Source organism: Ambystoma mexicanum, chromosome 5p (assembly GCF_040938575.1).
Source record: "Ambystoma mexicanum isolate Mex_15411 chromosome 5p, UKY_AmexF1_1, whole genome shotgun sequence".
In the NCBI taxonomy this organism is placed as follows: Eukaryota; Metazoa; Chordata; class Amphibia; order Caudata; family Ambystomatidae; genus Ambystoma; species Ambystoma mexicanum.
Window position 1 is genome coordinate 146661839 of NC_090930.1, and position 23367 is coordinate 146685205.

The 23367-nt window shown below is 46.1% G+C and overlaps 1 protein-coding gene across 1 annotated transcript; it reads right to left on the reverse strand.

Annotated features, from left to right (window-relative positions):
* Positions 1-5327: 5327 nt before the first annotated feature.
* Positions 5328-5933, reverse strand: LOC138480504 (eukaryotic initiation factor 4A-III-like). The gene has a single exon (XM_069612274.1). It carries the CDS (start codon positions 5931-5933, stop codon positions 5328-5330), a length of 606 nt encoding a protein of 201 aa, XP_069468375.1.
* Between the last annotated feature and the right edge of the window lie 17434 nt (positions 5934-23367).

Consider the following 23367-nt stretch of genomic DNA (forward strand, 5'->3'; position numbering starts at 1 on the left):
TCTCCTGTTTACCCTGCACTTTTGGCTGCACAGAGTGTTCGTTTGCTTGGTTTTGTCTCTTTCTGTGCATAAAGGAAAAGTTCAGTGTGGACACGATTTTCACAAACGGGCTCTTTTCTTTTCTTCTCTGCTCATGCGTCCTTCTTCCTCGCCATAGATCTTGTCTGCACAGCTGACGTCCTTCCCCGTTGTCTGTAGATTCCTCTGAGGTGGATGCAGTAGGAGTGCTCTCTCCTATAAATGGTTTGATGTCATTTAGGAAGATTCAGGCTATTCTTCCCCCCAGTTTGACAGCAGACGGGGTGCAGTCCTCTACGATGAAAGGGCCATTAAACCTAGGCTCGGCCCATCTTTTCCTTGTAAAATTCCTTACGAGGACACTGTCGCCAGGGAAGATGAGAGGCGCACAAAGGCTGTGAGCTGCGCCTGCATCAGCACTGTCTGTTGTGGTTTGTGCTGTGCTGTTCCCTTTACGCCATTGCTGCAGCTGGCCTGAAATGACAGTGGCGCTGGATGTGAGACAATCAAGGTAACTCTTCATCTCTGCTCTCTGAACCTTCCTGGCAGGCTGGGCATCACATCTAGCCCTGTCTCAGGGGGTAAAAGGGGTCCTCATCCTTCTACCAGTAACAATTTCATGTGGCGTAAGATGATGGTCGGAGCCTGGTTGGTTCTGAAGAGCATACAATGCCAGTGGTAGACAGTGCAACCATCCCCTCTTTAATGTGAGCTTCAACTTGGCTATTCTCCCTTTTAACAGGCTGTTGAGCCACTCACATATCCCATTTCCCTCTGGGTGATACGCCGACGAGAACTTGTGCTTTATACCAAGCAACAAGCTAATCTGCTCAAACACTGTGTTTACAAAATGGGACCCATTATCTGATCTCATTACCTCACACACACACCACCTAGGGAACACTTCCCTCACCAAAAGGTTTGCGGCACAGGCTGCATCGGGGTGTGTACAGGGACCTGCTTCTATCCATCTTGAGAAAGGACACACCACCACAATTAAATACCTGTACCCATTACACACCTGAATCATAACTTGTAGGTGCTGGAACGGTCCATTAGGTCTGGGAATGATTCCTCTCACTACTTTTAATGTGTGCCCAGAGGTGAATTGCTGACAAATTATGCAGTTGACTATAAAAAATGCAACATGCTCCGCTAAATTCGGCGTGAACCAGTCTTCTGCGAGCGTTGCAGCAAGATTTTCTTTTGACATGTGTAAGGGGTAGTGGAGCTGTTCTAACGCTACTTTTAGAATGGTGACAGGCATTACTGGTTTACCAGTGCTGTCTTGCCTCCACAATCCGTCAGAGGGGTTTAAAGAACACCCTCGACGCTTCCATACATTTTTCTCCTCCTGAGGTGCCTCCACTTGGATCTCCATTAGCTGAGTCGGCCCCATATTGCTATAGGCTTCTGGTGTGGCTCGTGCTACCATCATTCGTTCATGGGTACGTGCCACCTCCACGTCCATGATTGTTTCATTCTTGGATGCCATGCACTTGGCTTCCGTGTCCGCTTCATGGTTTCCACGTGACACGAAATCTGTCCCCTTGGTCTGAGCGGCGCATTTCACGACCGCTATGCACACTAGGAGCTGTAGTGCTTTTATCAGCCTATCCAGTAAGGCTGCAAGTTGCACTGGCATGCCGTCTGCTCGGAGGTAACCCCTCTTTTTCCATTGTGCTAAGCCTGCGTGCACGGTAGAAGTCACATAGGCTGAATCACTGTACACCGTCACCTCCTGATCTGCATGATTTTCGATGGCGAGTATCAGTGCCGCCAGTTCTGCAGCTTGGGCTGAATAGCGAGAGGGTATTTGCGCACTGACGAATACCTGAAACTCTCCATTCGCCAGGTGTTTCACCACGGCTACGCCTGTATACCTTTGTCCATCTTCTTGGTCGATTCTAGAATACCCGTCAATGAAGACGACCTCCCCACTTGGCAGGGCGATTTCCTTTACCCTTAGGATTTCATTGTAGAATTCTTCATAGTTTGCACAGTCATGGACCGGTTCACCCTCGGTTACTGGTTCTATTATGAATGTTGCAGGGTTCACCCTTTTACATCGAACTATTTTGATCGATGGATTAGAAATGATCACCTCATAGGCGGATGCTCTCTGTGATGTCAATGTGCCATTTGGCTTCTCCAATATGGCGAACAGTGAGTGTTTGACATGCAATGTCATGGAGCACCCCATCACAATGGACAAGGCCTTCTCGATGGCAAACGCGGCGGCGGCCAGATTTTGTTCGCATGGGAAGTGGCCCCTCATTACCGGGCCCATATTTCTGCTGTAATACGCTAGAGGTTTACACCCCAGCGATGTTCGTTGAGCAAGTACTGCCGTCATAAAATTGCCATTGGTATGTGAGAACAGATAGAATTCTGCAGCATAATTAGGGATCCCGAGAACTGGGACCTTACAAATTGCCCCCTTGAGCTCTGAAAAACCCTTTTCCATCGCATCAGTCCACTCGATTTCTTCCTTTGTCACTTGGGCCTTCTTCAGGGCCTGAAGCAAGGGATTGGTGTACGAGCTGCAGTCAAAGACCCAAGCTCGGACATAATTGCACATGCCTAAAAAGCTTTGCATTTGCTTGATCGTGCGTTGCTTGGCCATGTTCATGATGGCTTCAGCCCTTTGTGGGGTTATCTTTTTCCCTTCTTGTCTTTACCCCCTATGGTGACATTTGCACTGGGTTCCCTATTAGGGTCTGGCGTCACCGATATGATAGAGCACATCAGAGTTTCCTGTGAGCTGTCCTATTTTATTTTTAGGTTCGGCCCACTGTAAGTTTGTGGAATACCCCCATTCCCGGGGTTGGTTCCCCCTCCATTGTTCATTCCTTGTGGCACGGGCGGTGTTGCCTGTTGGGGCTGCCCCTGTTGCAAGTTCCCCATGTTTGAGGGTTGAAACCCTTGTTGTGCACCTTGCTGCAAGCTTGCTGTCTGCTGCTGTACTATGTGGCCCTGTGCACTGCCTTGTTGCGGGGCGGCAGGCTGGTTCACCATACCTGCTCCCATTCCTTGGCCATTTTGCCACATGCCTTGGTTTCTGCACATGCGCGCCACATGTCCTGTCATTCTAGACAGCCAGCATACTGGCGGTGGTCGGACCGTCTGCCCATCCGGCATGGCTTGACCGCTCAACTGTTCATTCTGAAATCTGCCTTGGTTATTTTGAAAACCTCCCTGATTACCATGGAAACCACCCTGGCTACCTTGCCATCCTCTTCCTCTAAATCCTCTACCCCTTGGGTAATATCCCGTATTAGCTTGGTTATTTACGAGCTGCGTGCTGGGCTCGGCTGGGCTGGTCAACATGGCTCCCTCAAGAGTATACGTCGAGAGCTTCTTTTGTACCAGCTTTGCTTCCTCCCCCTTAAGGGTTGCTTCCTTTTTTCGGTTCTTTTCATGCAACAATCTACAGTAGTGTGCAATTGTCAATTGAATTTCGGCCCACGGTTTGGCTTCGATTCCTACCAATTTCTTGAGCTGTTTTTGCACCGGTTCAGGCAACCCTTGACACAGTATGTGGTAAAAGACCGGGATAGACTTTGACCAAGACTCATGTGTTTCGAGCACCCACACGTCTTGAAAATTTTAGATATAAATCAACGGATCCTCTGACTCTTTCATTTTTCGAGTCATTATAGCTCCCATGTCTGATGTGTCTGGGTAGTGTTCGCAGCGCTTTCCACACTGCTGCTCTACAATTATTAAATGGCGCTCCGTCATGGTTAGTGTTAGTTATCGTTACCCTTGGATACCCAGCCCGTTTCCACACATTGTCAGCCCTTTCACCAAGTATGGCATTCAGGAGGCCCTTGATGTCCCCTATAGCTAAGGTGACTCCCCCGGTCATCTTTTCTAACTCGTGTATCCATTTCCCAGCCCCCGATGTCAGCATTGGAAGCTTATTTTTTAAGTTTTCTCGGTCCATGTGTGGCCATGTAATGTATTGTGGCCTCACTCCCCCTTTTTCTAGCAGCGGGAATTGAAAGGCACAATCTTCCATTTCTTTTCCACCACTCCTCAGATCTACTGGCGGGGCAGTATTACCACCTTGCCGTCTACCCGGCAATACCCTTAATCTGCCTGTATAAGTGGATGCTGGCTCCCCTCTCTGATCGCGGGGTGTTCCCTCATGTTTTCCATGTGCCTTGATAGGCTTCGATATCCTAGGTTCAGATTCACTGGCGTCTGACCATCGTACCCCTTGGCCTCGAGGCAGCGGCTTTTCACATCGCCTCCAGTCCTCCTGTACCTTGTCCTCCGTATCCCCACCGGAGTCAGATCCTGAGTAATCCCAGTTTACGCAACTCCTTACATCCTCTTCGTTTTGCCTGATCTCCAGTCTATCAAGGGACAGTCCCTTGCTCCCACTACCTTGGGTGGTATCCTCAGTGTCATATAGCTGAGTGCTCTCTAAGCACTCATCTTCCCTTCCCCCTTGGTAAACCAGTTCTAGTCCCATCTAATCATATATTTTATCAATCGTTTCCCCGATGCTTCTGGTATCGAAGTCATCGTCAATATTTATCCCGCTTGTACCTGGTACCGCATTGCTTGCAGGAAAGAATTCTTCCATGTCTTCCCATTCTACTGTAGGATTAGGTTTAATGACTACCCGCTCCAAATACTCAAGATCTCGTTCCCTCTGTCTGCGTTTTCGTTCCAATTCCTCATCTATCTCCTTTCGCTTTTTCGCTTCTTCTCTAGCCTTATCTACTTATCTCATTCGTTCATTTCTATGTTTCTTTGGCCTTCTACTCTCCTCGTCTTCCCGCTTTTTCACCTTCCTTTCGTGCACTCTCCTTTCTTCCTCCAACTTTAACATGTTCAGCCTGTATTTTTCATAGGCTGCATACTGTGTGCGACTGAGCGTTATTCTTTGCTCTTCGCGATATAGTTGTTCTCGCCTTAATCTATCCTTCTTTTTCGCCCTTTCATCCCTTGCTTCTTTCTCCTTTCTTCCTCGTGCCTTCCTCTCGTCCGCACATCATCACTTCCCTTTCCATCTAGCTTTAATAGTATCTGTCCTCCCATCCATTCGTCTTTCATGAATGCTGTCTCAACACATCCTTTTCGCTCTTTATCGAGAGGTGCACTCACCTGTGCCTGATCCATCGCCGCGCCTCTCCTTGTACCTCGGGAATGTGGAGGCCAAATCAATTTCCTGCTCCAGTTCTTTAGTTTCGTCACTACTACATATAGGTGACTCATATGCCGGGTTACTGTACCGTGTGGCTGCTTTGAGTTCTCGTAACGGTAAAGACCCTCTGATTTGCTTCCCTCAATGACTAGTTCTGGCGGGGCTGGTGGCGCGGTAGACGTCTCACCCCCCTCCGTACATATATTTCTAGAATTTCATGAGGCAACGTAGCGCTTATCAGACAAACCTGCGTAGCAGGTGGCAGATACCGATACACATCATAAATCTGCTCCTTGAAGCCTTTGTTGAGCATCTCATCTGCTTCATCTAGCACCAACATTTTGATAGCACGCGTCCTCAAACTTCTGCGACGAATCATATCAAACACACGACCAGGGGTGCCTGCCACAACATGCTGCCCGTAATCCAGCTTTCGGATGTCTTCACCTACATTCGTCCCTCCAATGCACGAGTGACACTGCACATTCATGTAATCACCCAGAGCAAGAAGAACCTTCTGAATTTGACTGGCAAGTTCTCTGGTTGGTGCCAAAATTAATGCCTGGGTTTCACGAACCTGAATGTCCAGACACTGAAGAACAGAAACACAAAACGTGGCAGTCTTGCCTGTACCAGACTGTGACTGTGCAATTACATCTCGTCCTTTAATTATCTGTTTGATGGCTCGCTGCTGAATAGCAGATGGTTTTTCAAAACATCGTAGAAATTGAACATTGCTGGCATGCGCGTACATATATTTAATATCCAGTCTGCAGGTGGTTCTTCTTCCTTCGTTTGCTCAAGCATCTTTCAAAGCTCGAGAACAGCAAGGCGTTTCTCAAGCTTCTTGCCGGTATATGTGGCATATAGGAAGGTTGTCATGTGCTGTAAAACAGCCTTAGACAATGACCCATTCTGGGGCCAAGGCATAAACATCTTATTGCAGTCCCCTTAACCCACTCCTGGCTATATTTCTTCAATTTTGTTGCATGCTTGGGCAGTTGCTTGCACAAGTGCGCAAGTGGGGTAACCTCTTCCATTCTTTTAACTTCGACACCAACAATATTTACACAATCTTTTAATCTTCCCACTAGTATGAGCGAGCACTACAACCGCAAGCTCCAATCCAATTTTTTCCCGCCAAAATTTATACTATCAATTTACTCAAAAGAAACCATTAATTCACTGGCGATTCCCTCTTAGTTACAGAATCGCGTAAGGCCATAATGCATTTCAATCAATCACCAATACAATTGTTGAACATTTAACATGCAGTAAGACACATATGACGGACACTTGACAGACTAGACAGACACCAGCTGGTCATACATGTACCTGCCTTCTAATGAATACCCCACCATGGGATTTGAACGAACCCCGTTAATTCCGTCTTTAAACGTAATCGTAGCCTAAATTGTCCCCCCTCTGTGGGCTCTGGGTTCACGTTCCTTCTGACCACTCTTTAAAGCGCAGGAACAAGGCGAATTCTCGTTTTTTTCTCTCGGGTGTCCCCCCCGGTAATCCTTTACATTTTCTTCCAGGTGCCCCCCTGGTATTCCTTTACGTTTTCTTCCAGGTGCCCCCCTGGTATCGTTTTACGTTTTAGTTCAGGTGCCCCACTGGTATTCTTTTACGTTTTGGCTCAGGTGCCCCCCTGGTATTCGTTTATGTTTTAGTTCAGGTGCCCCCCTGGTATTCTTCTTTATATATGTTTTTCTTTTTATACTCGAGTCATTAACCCTTTAAATATATACCGTCTTCTCTACCTCTAGCTACTTTATTTTCTCCGCCACCCTCTGTTACCTTTCCCCTACTTGCTCTAATGCCTATGAGACATTTGCCAAGGTAACGAGTTTCGTTGTTTCACTCACCGATCGCCTCTTTTCCTCTGGAACCTCAGGATCACCGCCCCTTCCTCTTCCTGCTTTTAATGTTTTCGTCTGATCCGCTGTCCGTGGGAATGAGAAGGGTTATGCTTGGAAAGGTGGGTTCCTTCAGACCCACTGCAGATTTTTGGGAATTTTACACTATCATTGTCCACGGGGAGCTTCTCAGCCTACTCTGCCAGAATGGAGAAAGGACTTGTGATGTAACCGAAGGCCCAGAGTTACTTCGTGCCGTCGGTCTAAGGGTGTCTTATGACTATATCGATTGATTATCAATAATCAATGGCCGAACCATCCTCACGCTACCAAGTGTTGACGGGGAGAGGAAATTACTGATGGGCCCATTGGTCAGTACTCAACCCCGAGAACTTGTAATACTAGATGGCTGCACCATGTGAGGACAGGGTGCAGGATTCACATACTCCACCACATCTCAAAAATCAGGACTCAGTAAGTTGGCAAAGGGAAGTCCGTTTAATGATACATACATCAGCATATGGAAATCAGCAGCATTGCGAACACCTGTCTCGCTCCGACTTCCTTGAACTTCAGTCGAACAGCCATTTTTATAGGGTAAACTCGTCATCATTGACGTCTAATTCTACAAAAATCATCACGCACTATAATTGTTTGGGAAAGGTAACTTAAGTATAGGTGTTATATCTATATTTGACAATAGAGCATGCTGATTGGATAACTCTTATCTGGTGGGCGTCTACGCCCCCCCTCTACATCACGTGTGATGGACGTCACTATAAGTACGACGTCCTATTGGTTACAGTGTCTATAGGACCCTAGATTACATGTTCCATTGTGATTGGGCAAGTCACACCCCTAAACATAAATCTCCACTTTAATTAGCAGCATGCAGAATGGACACCCAGGCACCTAGTGTCCCAAGATTCACCATCAATCAGTGGGTTTAGGGCGATGTGTCAATTAGTTGGCTAAGGAAGGCCTCGAAACTGTAGTCTCTTATCAGGAAAAGTTATGGCACCCCTTGGATCTGGGTGACATCAGACGATGGTACATCTTCATGCCTGGCTGGTCACGTGTTGGTTCACTGTGAATCTGCTTCAGTTTCCAGCCTTTCGTGCATTTAATTCTCCATGTAGCTCCGCCACCTGCCTGGACCTCCTTATCTTGACCTTCACATGGCAGGCTGGTATGCTCTGAAGTTTCGATTCTCCTTAGCTGAAGCTCGCCTCCCTCTCTTGGGTTGACCTCGATTTCCCAGGCCTGAACCATCCTTTGTTAAGTTTCGATTCCTCTCTTTTACTTGCCTTTGGCTGGGTTTCGAAACTTGGCCTGTCAGGCCTCTGGCCGCCTGGGTACATTTCTGCTTTTACAAAATGGAGTCGCACGTGTGCATTGTGCCTTATTGAGGTAGATATATGGTTGGCGCTTGCCGCTCTATCTTCTACTAAGCATTGCAAGCAGTATCGATTTCTTAGCATCTTGCGTTTCAAGCCTATTTACACACGTTTAACAGGTCGGTTGCTTCCATCTTGTCACGTAGCACCGTTCCCTCACGTTTCAACATTGTCTCTTCTCTGTGTCCTTTACATTTATTTCCGTAGTTACTCGCACTGGCGTGCTTGTCTTTTCTCATACGTTAGTCTGTCCAGGCCCTCTTCTCATCACCGTTTGCCTTCCATCAGGGCTCTTTGTGTCTCCTCATGGACAATCTGTAAATACTCATCGTTTCGTATCAGCAGCTGGTATGGTTGTCTGATTGGGTACCGTGCTGCCGTGGGCTGTCTGCTTATTGGTATTTCAGCAGGTGCAGATCTTCTAATGTACACAGGGCAGAGGCCCAATGAGTCTCTCTGTTGGTTCAGTTGCTCCTCATACGTCACATATCTTGGCGAGCATTTTACTGGCAACTCGCACTGGGGGGCAGGGGCCCAGGCCATATCTGGGACCTCCTCTACATATGCACCATGGAAAAAATAACAGCATCCCTACATGGCAAGGCAACACAAAGCGGCATCCTGTGGATACACTTCTTAAACAAATACTCGCCGGAGGCAACACATTAAGAGAATGCAACACATAGAGAGCCCAAACACGAACACCCCCAGCCATACAGACACCCCCCCCAATGCCTGACAGTGCCTTTGAGATATTCCAAAAGATGTCGAAAAAACTTATAAAAGGACCCCCCTATGAAGGAGACCCCGAACATGTTGGGGGAAAAAAAAAAACTCTGACACACAAGAATACAAACAAGCACATAAAACCACATTACCCCAGTGAAATAAAAGCTCAGCCCTAGGGGGGAGGGAGGAGAGAGTAGGGAAAGGGGGGAATCGAAGAAATGAGCGTGTGAAAATGTATATCTTTTTTAACTTTGTTGAATACAATTGAAAGTGCAAATTAAGTTGAGGTAAATTGATACTACTGAATCATTCGAACTGCATTTTTTGATGTATAACCAAAGCAAATATGTATATTTATTTTTCTCTCCTGTCTTCAAGAGAACTGTTTTGTATGAAAACCTAATAAAAATTACATTTTTAAAAAAACTGCAAAATGAGGGCCAGGACTAATATCAGTTTTTAATTTATTTGTTCAGAAATATATACGATATAAAAGTTTTTTTTTGTACATATTCATGTTTTTGATGAAGAGAAAAACAATTGAGGAAAAAAATAATTGAGGTGGAAAATCCTTGATCTGGGGGTACTTGACTGCAAGGAGAGAAACCGAGGTAATACTTTTGAAGCAGAGGCACAGGAACTGGCTTCGAGTCCGTAAATCTCTTTTGGCCAGAGTGATGCTGAATGTATGCAATCAGCATTGGCTTCGAAAAGCAGTTCGAATATGTGGCCTTTGTTAAAACTCCATAATAGTGATCAGCAAATGGCTCTTCAGGTTAACCCTATTTCAGGAGAATCCTGGGTGATTTATTTCACCAACTTGTTTGCTTTACAATCGTATTCATGGGTCAAAATGGGACCAATGGGAAATGATGAATGGAATTTATCCTTCGACCAAGATGATATTTTAGATTGATAATAAAAACGCTAACCACTCAAGGGTCCCTGGCCCTGATGGTTTATCAAACCAGATCTTCAAACAACACCCAGAGGCATGGGCTACAATTTTGGAGGTTCGATTGGATCAGGACTAATAAACAATGTAAACGGTATTGAGTGTTTAAGGATTTTCAAAATGAAATAAGGCCTTTGAATTAATTGTATCCCAAACTACCTAACAAAGTTTCCGTTCCATAGATACCGGATGGGTTTTTACAGCTGCGATTTACCGTATGGTCTACCAGGGAAGTAATATGAACTAGGAGGAAATGGCCTTTAAATGAAAGATAGTGTCACTTCTGCGTTAATCAGGACGAATTGGAAACCTTGAGCCATTTGCTGGTAGCCTGTCCTAAATAATTTAAAGCATTTAAAGTATTTTGAGAGTTACATGAGTCTAAGAGAAGGCAATGGTAATGATTTTTAATGGACAGCACATATCATTAATTTTGGCAAGCATTAGATTTTTGAAGGCGGTTTTACTGGATGGCCAAAATGGAGCAGTCAATATGGATTAATTAATATGAATTATTTAACATGAATTAACTTCGGCAAATAAACTAAATGGAATTGAATTCACTATGAAACTTGAATATTTGATAACCTGACATGAAATTATCTGTTGTATGATATGTCTTATCTTACTTTGATGTTTACTTTTCATGCAATCTGTAATTATATTATAAAGTTGAATTTTATTAGCTCTGAGCCCAATGATCCGGGTTTGGCAAAAGTAATCGTGCCTGCTGGCTACCCACCAAGCTAAAGGCCTTGCCCCAGCAATATACCACCTCTAACCACCAAACATTGCTGTATATTATTTACACCACCCGTACATCTCAATCTTTTTGAGCCGCCCAAATGGATGAAATCTGATTGAGCATAAAGAGCCTGTTGAAATCAATGGTTGGCATTTGCCCAGCTGTCTTAATGTACCGGCTCCATGGTGGGTAATGCATGCAAAAGCCGTGTGAGTTGCGAGGTATGCCTCACTATTCTGTTAGGAAAGGATGCATGTGATGATGCAGTTAGTAAGACAAGGCACTCATCAGCCTGTGGTGGGCATCGCGCAACGGAACCACATTATGTTAAATAATTGTGCAGACCTTAAAACTGTGTATGAACAAGGTTGTTTTGTAGGTCCGGTTGGTGTATTGTGGGCTGGAAAATGGCCTGACATTTTTCAGGTGTTAGCCAACCACATGCCAATTGTAATGTGTTTTCAGGAACTGTTGGGAACCAACCTAAATACCAATGCCAGTAATTGCCAAAAAGGGCTGAGTTCTGACAATTTCCCAGGCCACCACCACCAAGTAGGTAACTACAACTCGTCCGGGCAGCCACACAGCGTGTTATGGACTAAGAGGCACCCAAGATACAGGGAGAGATGAGAGCATTCCTTCCCTCATCTTCTTCCCCTTTCTTTTCTGTGTGTGCAGCACAACCTTTCCTAATCGCCTTCTAGTGCATGTTCCTACTTTTGGCCAGCATGCTCTCGCTTACATCATTTCTTTTTTAATTCCATTCTGTATTCCTTTTCTTTTTTGTTGAGTTCCCTGCTTTCTATTGGTCCTTTTCCCCCTTTCCTTTAATGATTTTTCCTCATTTGACACTTGATTTGCTCCCTTTGTTAATTGCCTTTTGTTTTCCATACAATGTTCACGTTCATCCTTTCACCCCTCTTTTCTTTCATTCTAGCATTCTTGTAGATTTTCTATGTGTGTTTTCTCCTTTCATTCCTGTGTTCAGGTTCTTTGCCCTTTTCCATGCACTAACCCCATTCTTGATCTTTATCCCTCTTATCTTCTCACTAAGCCCATCCAGCACCTCAGGTCCCCCCTCACCCATCCTGACTTTCTATTAAATTTTACTTGAATGATGCTTATATTGCCAGGCGTTTGGGCGTCCACTCAGCCCTGGCAAACCCCTCCCAGTGGGGGGCTAATGGTCCCAACTTGTCTAAGGCTGGCAGCACCCTGTGAAGATTAGGGCCATTTAGGATGATGAAGAGGTGCTATAGTGCTTGTGGGAGGTGGGCGCACTGCAAGACAAGCTTCTGTCTTTTCTCTGTAGTCTGTGTACCGCTGACACAGGCATTAACCAATGAAAGAGTCAGTCCCTCACTATCTGTCCTAGATGCAGGGAGACCGATACACACCTGCCCCTGCAGCGCCCCTCCACTCACTCTGAGTCCCGGGCCGCCACCCCCTTGGCCTGCCCCTTGAAACAGATCCGGCTGTAGTGCTCCCAATCATGCCTGAGAACTGGGGTAAGCAAAGGTTACGACCTCCCCCTTCGAAAGCCACCATTGCGCTCCAATTTCGATTGAGTTGTGACTACCCCACAGTCAGTGCTTAATTCGTCAGGGAGGGGGCTTGCCAGTCCTCAGTCCCAGCACTTATTTCTGAGTCCCAGCACTTATTTCTGAGCCCCAGCACTTATTTTAAGCCCAGCTTGATTATGTTGTGGTATTTTGGCAACTTTATTATTTTAACTGTCATAGTAACATAACAATCAGCAACAGTGTGCACTGGCCTGGGTCTCCGCATCCTGGGCTGGTTCATTACTGTTCACAAACCTGATGACCCAGGTTGGCATGGCAAACAATGAGATGCAAGGCAACAATCCTGGGCACTGATGCGGGCCATTTCCAAGCACTGCTCCACTCAGCCTGCATGGCATTGCTGCAAATTCTCTAGTGTAATCACCATCAGGGCGGTTTGACAACAACAGGACAGTCACCAGCCAACAGCCCCAACACAGGGGCAAAGTCAGTGAAAAGACCCATATCGAACATGAGAGCCAGCCACGAGTGCCAGCCTATACAAGACCATCTTGCTGCAGTGTTTGACAGACAGCTCATCAGTTCAGTAATGATTTTGCCTACATTTGTCCATCAATTGAGGATAGGAGGAAAACATTTATGCTCTTCTTTCCTGTGATTAGATGGTTAACATGCTCCACCTGACACCGATGGGATTAGAGCTACATGGTAACGACAATGTGTTTTAAAGAAACACTTTAACATTTATTTTATTTCAAGACACACTGATTTGTTATTTTGATTCCACCCTCAATGGAATGCTATATCAGACACTCTCGATGTTCTTGCCCCTGTCAAGAGGATCCGCCAGAAGCCGAAAGCCAAGTACAACTCCTGGTACGACTCAGACCTCGTCACCCTTAAATGCAAGTGCAGGGTGGCTGAGAGGAAATGGCGTGCTTCTCGTACAGCCTCTAACAAACTGGCCTGCCCCTTGCTCCAAAGGCAATACCGGCGCTGTGTTCGCACTAAGAAGAGAGCTCACATCCAAGCCTGCGTCTCTTCGGCATCCAACAACTCGGCTGAACCCTTTAAAATCTGCAAGGACTGGCCAATCCTGCCGCAGTCTGTACCTCTCCTGTCCCTTCCCAGGCCCTCTACACAGCACTGGTATCTCATTTAATTTCTAAAACTCAGGAAATTCTGTCCTCTCTCTCTCCCCCTCCTCCTTCTATTCCCTGCTCTTCCTCTGGCCCTTCTGCAGCCACCTCTCCTCCCTCTTTCTCTGTCTTTCCCCTGTTCTCCCCAGATGAGGTTTCTAGACAAGTCTGATCTATGAAAGTCTCATCAAAACAGGTTCACCCCTGTTCCTTCAGAACCATCAAGGACCACATTGACTCCCTGGCTCCTGCCTTGGCTGATTTCTGCAACCACTCCTTCGTCACTGGATTCTTCCCATCCCCCTGAAGCACTCCCTTGTGCACACTCTTCTTAAGAAACACTCTGCCGCCTCTTCCTGCCCGGCAAACTATCGCCCAATCTCCATCCCTCCTTTCCTGGGCAAACTCCTGGAAAAGCTGGCCATCTCCCAGCTTAATCTTCACACTAAATCTGTTGGTTGTCTCCATGACCATCAGTCTGGCTTCAGAGCTGCCAGAAGCATGGAAACTGCTCTCCAACCTTGATTCCAACACCCCCTTTGTCCTCATCTTACTGGATCTCTCTTCTGCCTTTGACACGGTCAACCATGCCATCCTGCTCAAATGTCTCCATGATAACCTGGGGATCACTGGTCAGGCCCTGGAGTGGCCGACTTCTTTTCTCTATGATTGACCCTCCCAGGTTCAACTCGAGTCCTTCCTCTCCTCCATCTCTATCTCTACCTGTGGTGTTACCCAAGGGTCTAACCTCTCTCCCTGGCTGTTTAACCAATACCTGCCACTTCTTGCCCACTTCATTGCAGTGTTCTGCCCCAACATCCAGTCCTATGCAGATGACTCTCAGCTAATTTTCAGTCTACCCTCAGCCACCTCTTCTCCCTCTTTCATCTCTGACTGTGAGTCCGCCATCCAGGAGTTGTGTGCCGCCAATGATCTCTGCCTTAATGCAGCAAGACCGAGATTCTCTTCATCGGCACACCCACACCTTCCTTTCCTGTCACTCTCTGGCTGGCCTCTCTTGGCCCTCTCCCTGCTCCTACCTGTGAGGCTAAAAACCTTGGGGTCATCTTCGACTCCACACTCTCCTCCTCTCACATCTCTAATGTCTCTAAGAAGTCACACTACCAGCAGCACCTCCTAAGAGGTATTCTTCCTTTCCTCTCCTTCCCACAGAAGCTCACTGTCTCCAGAGCCTGGTTCTCTCTAGGCTGGACTATTGCAACAACCTCTTTCTAAATCTGCCTGCTTTTATTCTCCGCCCTCTGATTCTCATCCAGATCCGGACTGCGAGACTTGTCCTTCACCTCAATCCCAGGGATCGTATCTCTCCAGGACTGAAATCTCTGCACTGGCTCCCAGTGGCTGCAAGGAATAAGTTAAAAACCCTCTGCATTGTCCATAAGGCCTTCTGGGGCCTGGGCCCTCAATACCTTCAACTCTCTCTTCCTAAATATCTTCCTTCTCAAGCTCTTTGCTCATCCGCCTCCAACTCTCTCAGGGTAATTCGCTTCTCCAACCAACAAGTTGGTGGTAGATCACTTTCTTCAGCAAGGGCCTTGCTCTGGAACAGCCTCCCTGCCCCCCTGAAACTTGTGGACGCATCTCAAATCCTTCTGCTTTTTCTCCTCTTCTCTCCTGCTGATTTCCTGGCTGCATCTGATACTGCACTGGTTTATCTGGCCACCCTCTGATCTCGGGCCCAGGTCCCCCCCTCTGCCAGTCGCACACCTGCAGTGCCCTCCTGGCAACCCCCGCACATGGGGACTGTTTCCTCTATCCCTACAGTCCCACTACCAGCACTTGACACCTGATGCCTGCACTTACCCTTTACCCTTGCACTTGCCACCTGCTTGCCTTACCTTTCTATTGTTATTTATTCTATTATCCCATGTACCGCACTGTCCCCTCCCTCTTTGCCCCTGCACTTTCCCCCTTCTCCTTCCCATGCACTTGCGTGATCTGAATGACAACTGGCCTAGTAGGATCATTGTCCGTCTTCCATCTGTTCCCCCTCCCTAGCCTCGTTGCGCCTTGAAACACTTGTCTATAGGCACGTTATAAATGCCATATCATAACCAGTGGGAGTTGGTGCTTTAACCCCAAATATGTTGACACTGTATGGAGCAACAGTGGGAGGTGTCTACAATAGACGGGTAGCTGCTGCAGCCCCCATGCAAGGACATATTTGGGCCCTGGCACTTATTTTCTTACAAATTAAGCTCTGCCGGCAGTCCTTTGCAGAATTATATTAAAATTCATGTGAACGAAAGCATGTCCCAGGTAAACTCCAAATCATCCATAAGCAGGACTACATGCGCCCCTTTCTCTGGCCCACACTGACTCATCATCACGCCCTCACGTAGCCGGAGCTCCAAGGCTGATGGACGGCAAAGTTGCAACATCTTTCAAATGTTTACACTGTTAAAAGGAACAATTTCTTAGTTTGCGACAGTACGTGCCCATTCTTTGACTGCAACGGCGGCAGCAGCATTGGTAATATTAACAGGAAATACCAGTAGCGAGGCACAGCGAGCAGGAGTGGAAGCCCCTCCCATCCACTTCCGCCTTGTGCAGCAAGAACATATTGAAGCCAGACGCAGGAGCGGATAGGCGCATTCTTTCAGTGATTAAGGGCATTAGAGAGGAAGGGACCTTCTGAAAACAATCGCTGCAATCCTATGAACGCATTTCATCACAAAATGGAACCTCAGTTTTTCTTAACTCCATCCATCTCTTTGTAATGTTCATTTACAGTAGACTTTTCACGTGTGTAAAATATTTTCCAACGACATGTCTGATTCAATGTGTTCTTGCAAGTTGTCTGTCTGTATTGATGGAAAAAATAACAAACACAATGTGGAAAAAAGTAAACTTGAGTCCTCTATTTGTAGTAACGAGGCCCCATACGTCTTGATCAATTATTTAGTTCTGAAATAAATCCAACCACCCGAATTTCGGGTGGTTTGCGGTTCTGCAATCTTTTCAAACTCTTCCTTGGGATTCATCCAGAAAGGTCTGAGGTCACCCAGTAGGGTGGCCAACTTTCCAGAATGGTTTCACGGGACACTTTAGACATGGTAGTGCATCAAAAGTGGCTTGCGGTGCGCAGAGTTCCATATGGTGTAATTCGCACCCTCTTGCCCCATCCACTTTTTTGGTAACATTAGTGGCAGATGACATTTTAACAAATACACAGCACAAAAATAGGACCACTATACACGCAGGGCACTCATATATTAGAGCTCTGTCCAGGCCCTGTGGGACAAAATATATGCATGCATCCACACTTGCATAGGCTTTGACAACAACATAAGTGATTTCACAGAAAGAGCACTGCAAAAAAGCATTGTCAGTCTTGGCTACTTAGAGACACCAAGGGAAGTGGCATTACAATAAGCTGCCATCAGTAAATTGAGTTTCAAATAACTTTGTGGTGTGAAATGCACAAATGGCACTATCATTATATAGGTAGGAACTCTATAGCTATTAAAACCATGCGCAAGGATTTTTTTTATAACAGCTTAAACTTACATAATGGTATAATAATATAAGCTATGGACCATCACTTGCAGTGACTCCACATAAAACACTGTGGGATTAAAAGATGTGCCCCGAATCACACACTTTGGTTAGGGACTGCACATGGAATTTTGGCAATTTAAGAGGTTGACCACACATCTTTCAAATTAAGGCTTTGTTTAAATGCCTTGGAAAAAAATGCTTACAACATAAAAAAAAGTAGCATCTCACAAGAAACTAACCTTACACTATATAAATTGTCATAGAAACATGCTGCAAAAATAAGTATGACTTTAGCTTTATTTTCCCCATATTGCATGAAAGGTCACAGTAGCACTAGGCACACGAATGTCAGACAAAACATTCTCATTTGGGTTTTAAAACCATAGTTTTATTTAAAACACAGCATGCTGCATTATGGACCCTCCCCATTTCTAATCACCCCCAATTCACATTTCTTAAGAGACAAAAGTCCCTGCTAATATTCCCCCCTTGCCCCTCTTGATGTCCAGTTGCTGCCATTTGTAATGCTTTGTTTACACAGAGCAACGTGTTGACGCTGTACACCCTGGGAGAACCTCTCTTCAAGTTATTTTATTTATTTATTTATTTATTCATTTATAAAGCGCTTAAATCACAGAGGCAGCTAGGTGCTGTCCCTGCCCTGATCCTCAACTATCAAACGGATGTGTGAGCTCAGGGCCTAAAAGGCTTTGATCAGTCCGGGGGTCGATGCAAAGACGGGACTTTTGGAGTTCCGCAGAGTGCACCTGCAAGTCGCGGGACCAAACCCACAATGCAGGTAAGTCCCGCAAGGAGGGTGTTGCCGGTATGGTCTATTAACATGGCCACCTAACGGGCTGTTCGCACGCATGGCAGTAGGGCATGTTAAAATGCCTTTTTTCTATTTTAGCAGAGTGGGAACTGCACCCACAAAAGTGACCGGTAAATATTCATAACTTCCAAAACATTTGGATCACTGCTCCATGAACATTCTCGTGCCGATTTTGTAGACGTTCCCCCCCTCTTAGTCTTGCAGGCTTGGCACAGCACTGTATTATTTCTCTCTACCTTACTCAACCAGGGTTTATAGAGAAAAAAAGTGAACAGAACTGTGAAATAGCCTACAGCTGTTCTGTGCACTTTGGGGCATGTTGGCTATTTTATTAGGCTGGACCATTTTAAGAATGAGGTTAATAGTTCAGCTTTAGCCCAATCAGGTTGTCTAAAGCCAATGGCGAGAATTTAATTCACAGGAAATGCCTGCCAATCCTATTGGCCAACATCTTAGTGGCCACATATTTAATGGCTGAACAGAGTCTCTGGTGATTACGGACACTTGGTTGGACACTTTGTTAGCTACCACCAAAAAAGGCACTCCAGTGTGCACTCTCAACAGAGAAGCCGATGGACAGGTTGTTAGCCACTCTTGTCCACCCTCTGCTGCAGGGTGGTGGCACACTGAAGTTTATATTACTCCATACCGCGTCAATCCACAGTTCCCTCCGTCTGGTAGTACTTCCGGCAATTGCAAGTGCTGTAAATTACTTCTGCGTCCTAACAAACCTCTGGCGCTCCTGCTGTTTCACCTCAATGGGTTTATCACATGGACTGGAGGAAAGCTGTCTTGAGAGAAAACAGCTCAGCAGCACCACCTCTCTTCTTGATTCATAGGGAATGAAATGACCATTGCAAGGGAGCTTTATGAAATCCTATGTAGAGCTGAGGGAGCCAGGGAATGTATGGGTAGGGCCGAGCCAGGGCAAGCATGAAGGCCTGGCCTGGTTCTTAGGGCCAAGCATGAGCTGAGCCTGGGAAATGGGGAGGAGCCTAGTTGGCGCCATGAAAAGGGGGTAGGTCAAGAAAATTAGCTAAAGAGGTTGGGGAGGACACAAAAAGGGCGATTAAAAAAGTGCTAAAATGGACCAGAGCAAGAAAAAGGGCAATAGAGCGCAACGACGGGGGTTGTGGAAAGAATAGGAGCTAAAAGGGGCTGGGGCAAGAAAAGGGACTAAAGGAGAGAGGATCAACAAAAGGGGGTAACAGAACTGGGGGTTCAAGAAAATTGGTGAAATGGGCCTGGGCCAGTTAAAGTTGCTTGGGGCAGCTAAGGGGGCTAAATGGCACTGTGGGGTCAAGGAAAGGAGCAAAATAGGTCTGGGGAAGTTAAAGGGGTTGAGGGCAACACAAGAGGCTAAATTGGACTGGGGATCAAGGAAAGGGCCAAAACGGATCTGGGTGCAGTTAAAAGGGTTAAGGGCCATCTAAAGGAGCTACATAGGACTGGGGGATCAAGTAAAGGGACAGAACAGGCCAGAGTGGCAGTAAAAGGGGTTGAGGGGCAACATAGGTTGCTAAATGGGACTGGGGTCAAGGAAATGGGAAAATGGGTCTGGGGACAGCTAAAAGGATTATGCAGCAACAAAAGGTGCATGGCCAGGGGATAAAGGGTGATGAGGCAACAAAAGGGTCTGGGGAAACAAAAGGGGGCTAAAGGGAGCAAGAACAGGGGCTAGGGGCAACAAACAAGGCTAAATGGGACTGTGGTCAAGAAAAGGGGCAGCATGGGTCAGGGGCAGCTAAAAGGGTTAATGGGCAACAAGGGGCTAAATGAGACTGAGAGGGTCAGGAAAAGGGTCAAAACGGGTCTGGGGCAGCAAAAAGGGTTAAGGGGCAACTGAAGGGGCTAAATGGGACTGGGAGATCAAGAATATGGACACAATGGGTCCGAGGCAGCTAAAGGGGTTGGGATAACAAAAGGTGACAAAAGGTACAAGTGGCTGGGGAGGTATTGGCAGTCAGGCGACCGGGACCGGACAGCTCTTGTTTTTTGTTTTTTTAAGGAGTAAGGAGTGGGCGAGTACTCGTTGGGGCTCACGGCTGGTCCCTGCTTTGGCAGGCACATACATGAGGGGGTTGGGGGTTCAGGGCAGTATTAAAAATGAATTCTGACCTAGAATCCTCTTGCAGCCAGCCTCCCTGGCAACACACACTTCTTGTGTGAGGAGGGGAAACATGGGAGATCATCAGCCGGCTCAAGGGTTGAATTCCTTTATTCACTTCTCTGCATAGCCAAAAAGGAAAATCTGACTCTCACCATGAATACATCACAGGTTCTATACACTGAAAATGGACTGTGCAACAATGTATGCACATTTGGACTTTACATATTTAACACATTGGTCCTTCTTAGGATAACTTACTATTTCCCAAATTAGAAAATAGCAGCTTTAAACACATGACTCCTTTTGCAAATTATCAAATCTAGCTTCCAAAAAACATGAGACATTTCGCAACTTTAATAACTGGCTTCAAAGCAGTTTGGGATGACGCAGGCCTTCACACTCCCTAACATAGTGTACCCAGAACATAGAAAGGTTATCCTGCTTTCTATTGGCTAATCCCGCTTTCATCTCATTTTAGCCTGCTACCAAATTTTATTCATAGAGAATTTTTCAACACCACTGTTTAGAAACTGTATATTCCTACCATTTAAACTGCTGAATCACGACATAATGTCTTCTGTTCAAATACACTCCATTTCTGCACACACTTCACTTCTGTGTTCCTCAGGTTTTCCTTGTGGCTGCTAAATACTTTTAAACTCCAATCAGACTAAAACGCTTTTATTTATTTGCAAGGCACCAGTGCAGTCCATTTTAAAATGATTAATGTCTACTTAATGTGAATAACCTTCTTCATTTAAACATAGTGTGACCTAATGTTTGTATGCTATGTTTCTTTGTACAAAATGTAATCACACTTTCCATATATTATGCTATGCTAAATATGTGCAGTGTTCCCTGTTCCCAATGTACTTTTTCCCTGAATAAGGGCAACTTAATTTACCTACACAGACAAGAATCCTTGTTACTACAATGTTGGACATGAGAGTAAAATATTAGACCTGATTGCCATATTTGTCTGTCTACCATAAGAGTGGAGGTTAGACCCCATATTTACAAGAGCCCTAGGTGGGTCTCTGGACTGCCCGAGCCCCTCTGGGCTCACCCAGCTCTAGTCCTATGTCTACTTCTAAAACTATAACACAATAGAAACCAATGACTCTCAAGCTTGCTGGTTAGTACTGATCGGTAAGGTAATAAGTGTGGGTGTGGGCTGGAGATTACATTGATTTTGCATGGAATCTAGGACGAACATGTTTGCCTATAGCCTGTAGCTATGGTTGTGCCATAGCCAATGCCCATAGTCCATAGCTAAGGGACATATACTATTTTTAGTGTAAAACCAAGTAGTCCTGGCAAGCTGTCTGATTGTAGTGTTTCCAATATCATTTCTCTGGTCTCTGCTTACCAGGAAGGATTCAAACTTGCACAACGGCTATTGGGGGTAATAGCCCCCAAAAAGGAGACAGGCTCCTGTTGTTCAAAGGTTCTTAGCAAAGACTATCTGTGGCAAATCAACTTCCGGGGTGTCAGTGGACCTGGGGTGAATATCGCTTTCTAAACCATCAATCAGCCCTGCATCTCTAATATACCAGAAGGGATCTTAACAGATTGGAATAACAAGCAAAAAGTATAAACCTCCTTGTCCAATCTTGGTAATGTGGACGAAATGGCAGGCTTATCTCCAATAGGTTGTATATCAATGGTTAGTTGCAACACAGAGAAAATACAATTAATACACAATGATAAAAGGAGTATTCAGTTAAGGTTGCATTAAAAATATCTACTTTATTAATCACAACAGACAGTCTAACAACACTATGAAATACAACCCACCCTGTAAAGGAATGCAGAGGGCAGACGGTTTCAAAGAAGTAAAACAGATGCACCCTGGTTACTGACAGGAGGGTAGTCAGTATGGTTACTAACCAAAACAGTTTGTTAAGGTTTCTTGGCTTTAACACAAAGATAGCAATGAGTCTTAAAATGTCCCTAGGGGCCTTCTGGGAAGGACGAGTGTGACAGAACCACAATGTACCTTGTGCTGTAGATGATCTAGGTTCTCGACAGGGTTGAATAAACTTCAGGGCACTTTGCAGGTTTCTGTGACAGAGTTCGAGACAAGAGTCAGCTGCGGGTATCAGGTGTTAAGACGGTTTGGTGAGTGAAGCTGAACAAATGGCAGCAGGCTGGCCTACATGGCGGTTCTGGGTCAAGAATCATTGTCTCATTGCTGATCGGTGGTTCTGAAACACTGGTCGAGACATCTCGGATGTCATTAAGCGACGGCGGCTTCACAGCAGTCAGCGTTGCCGTCGTATGCAGATAGAGGAACTTCATTTACTCGAAAATGTCCTTTAAGGCATACGTCGGTAGATGCTCATCAAGGCACTTCTCCCAGCTTCTTCAATGGACTTCTGTCGTCCTTTAAGGTGGATCTCCCATAAAGGTGGAGCGTGTTGCAGGCAGCTGCCTTGTCCTTGGTTGTAGGTTCTGTGAGAAACCAAAGGTTGTCTAACCCACTAGTCCCATGGGATCTCTCTCTCAGGTGCCCAAGGCACGGCCATCTCCTTTGGATTCAGACCCTTGTGGTGGACCAGTGCGGGAGGGTCACCTAGGTCAGGTGTCTTCGGGGGAGTGGGGGGAGGCAGCCAATGGTGGTACACAGTATTTCCCCCTTTTTCGTACACCTAACCCATCCTATTTTTTTAGGATTCTCCAATGTCCCAGCCCCCCCTTTCTACAGAAACACTAGGCCAAGGAAGAGGGTGACTTAGAGTAACAAGACTAACTCTTATACATCGCAATGGACATGTACTGTTAATCGGGTCAGACAAAGTCAGGCACTTGACTTTAAGTGCATACAGCTGATACCAATTAGCTCTCCTCACATGGATAAAAGACGGAACATTGAGACACACTCAGAGCAAGGTGGAACATGAGTAAGAGCAGCACTTCCAGGGCTAAGGCAAACCTACTGGAGCAGAGCAACAGACCAAGGGATGAGAGCAGCGGGTTGAGAACCCCAGGAGTTTTGAACTGTTCTTGTGTTGAAAACCAGAGCCAGAGTGTGTCATCCTGCCTACGAGGACCGGCTCACTCCGTGCTGTCTAATGTGATACCATGTCTCATGCCTCCCCTACAGTTCATAGATATTCTGGCACTCCTTATCCAGGAGGATTGCTGCAGAGCCTAGCAGGGCAAGCTGGAGGGTCCTCTGAGTACTGTTTCTCCATCTATTCCCTGGGAGAAGTTTAGGGAAGGGAGTTTGCTTCCCTCTTTGGATATCCTGGCCTTCCTTCACTGGTGGAAGATGTTAGGCAGACTACCTTCAGCCAGGGTCCAAGGATGAGTTCTTCTTTGTTACTTCACATGAAGTCTTCAGATGAACTGCCTAAAGAGGGTCTGCAACC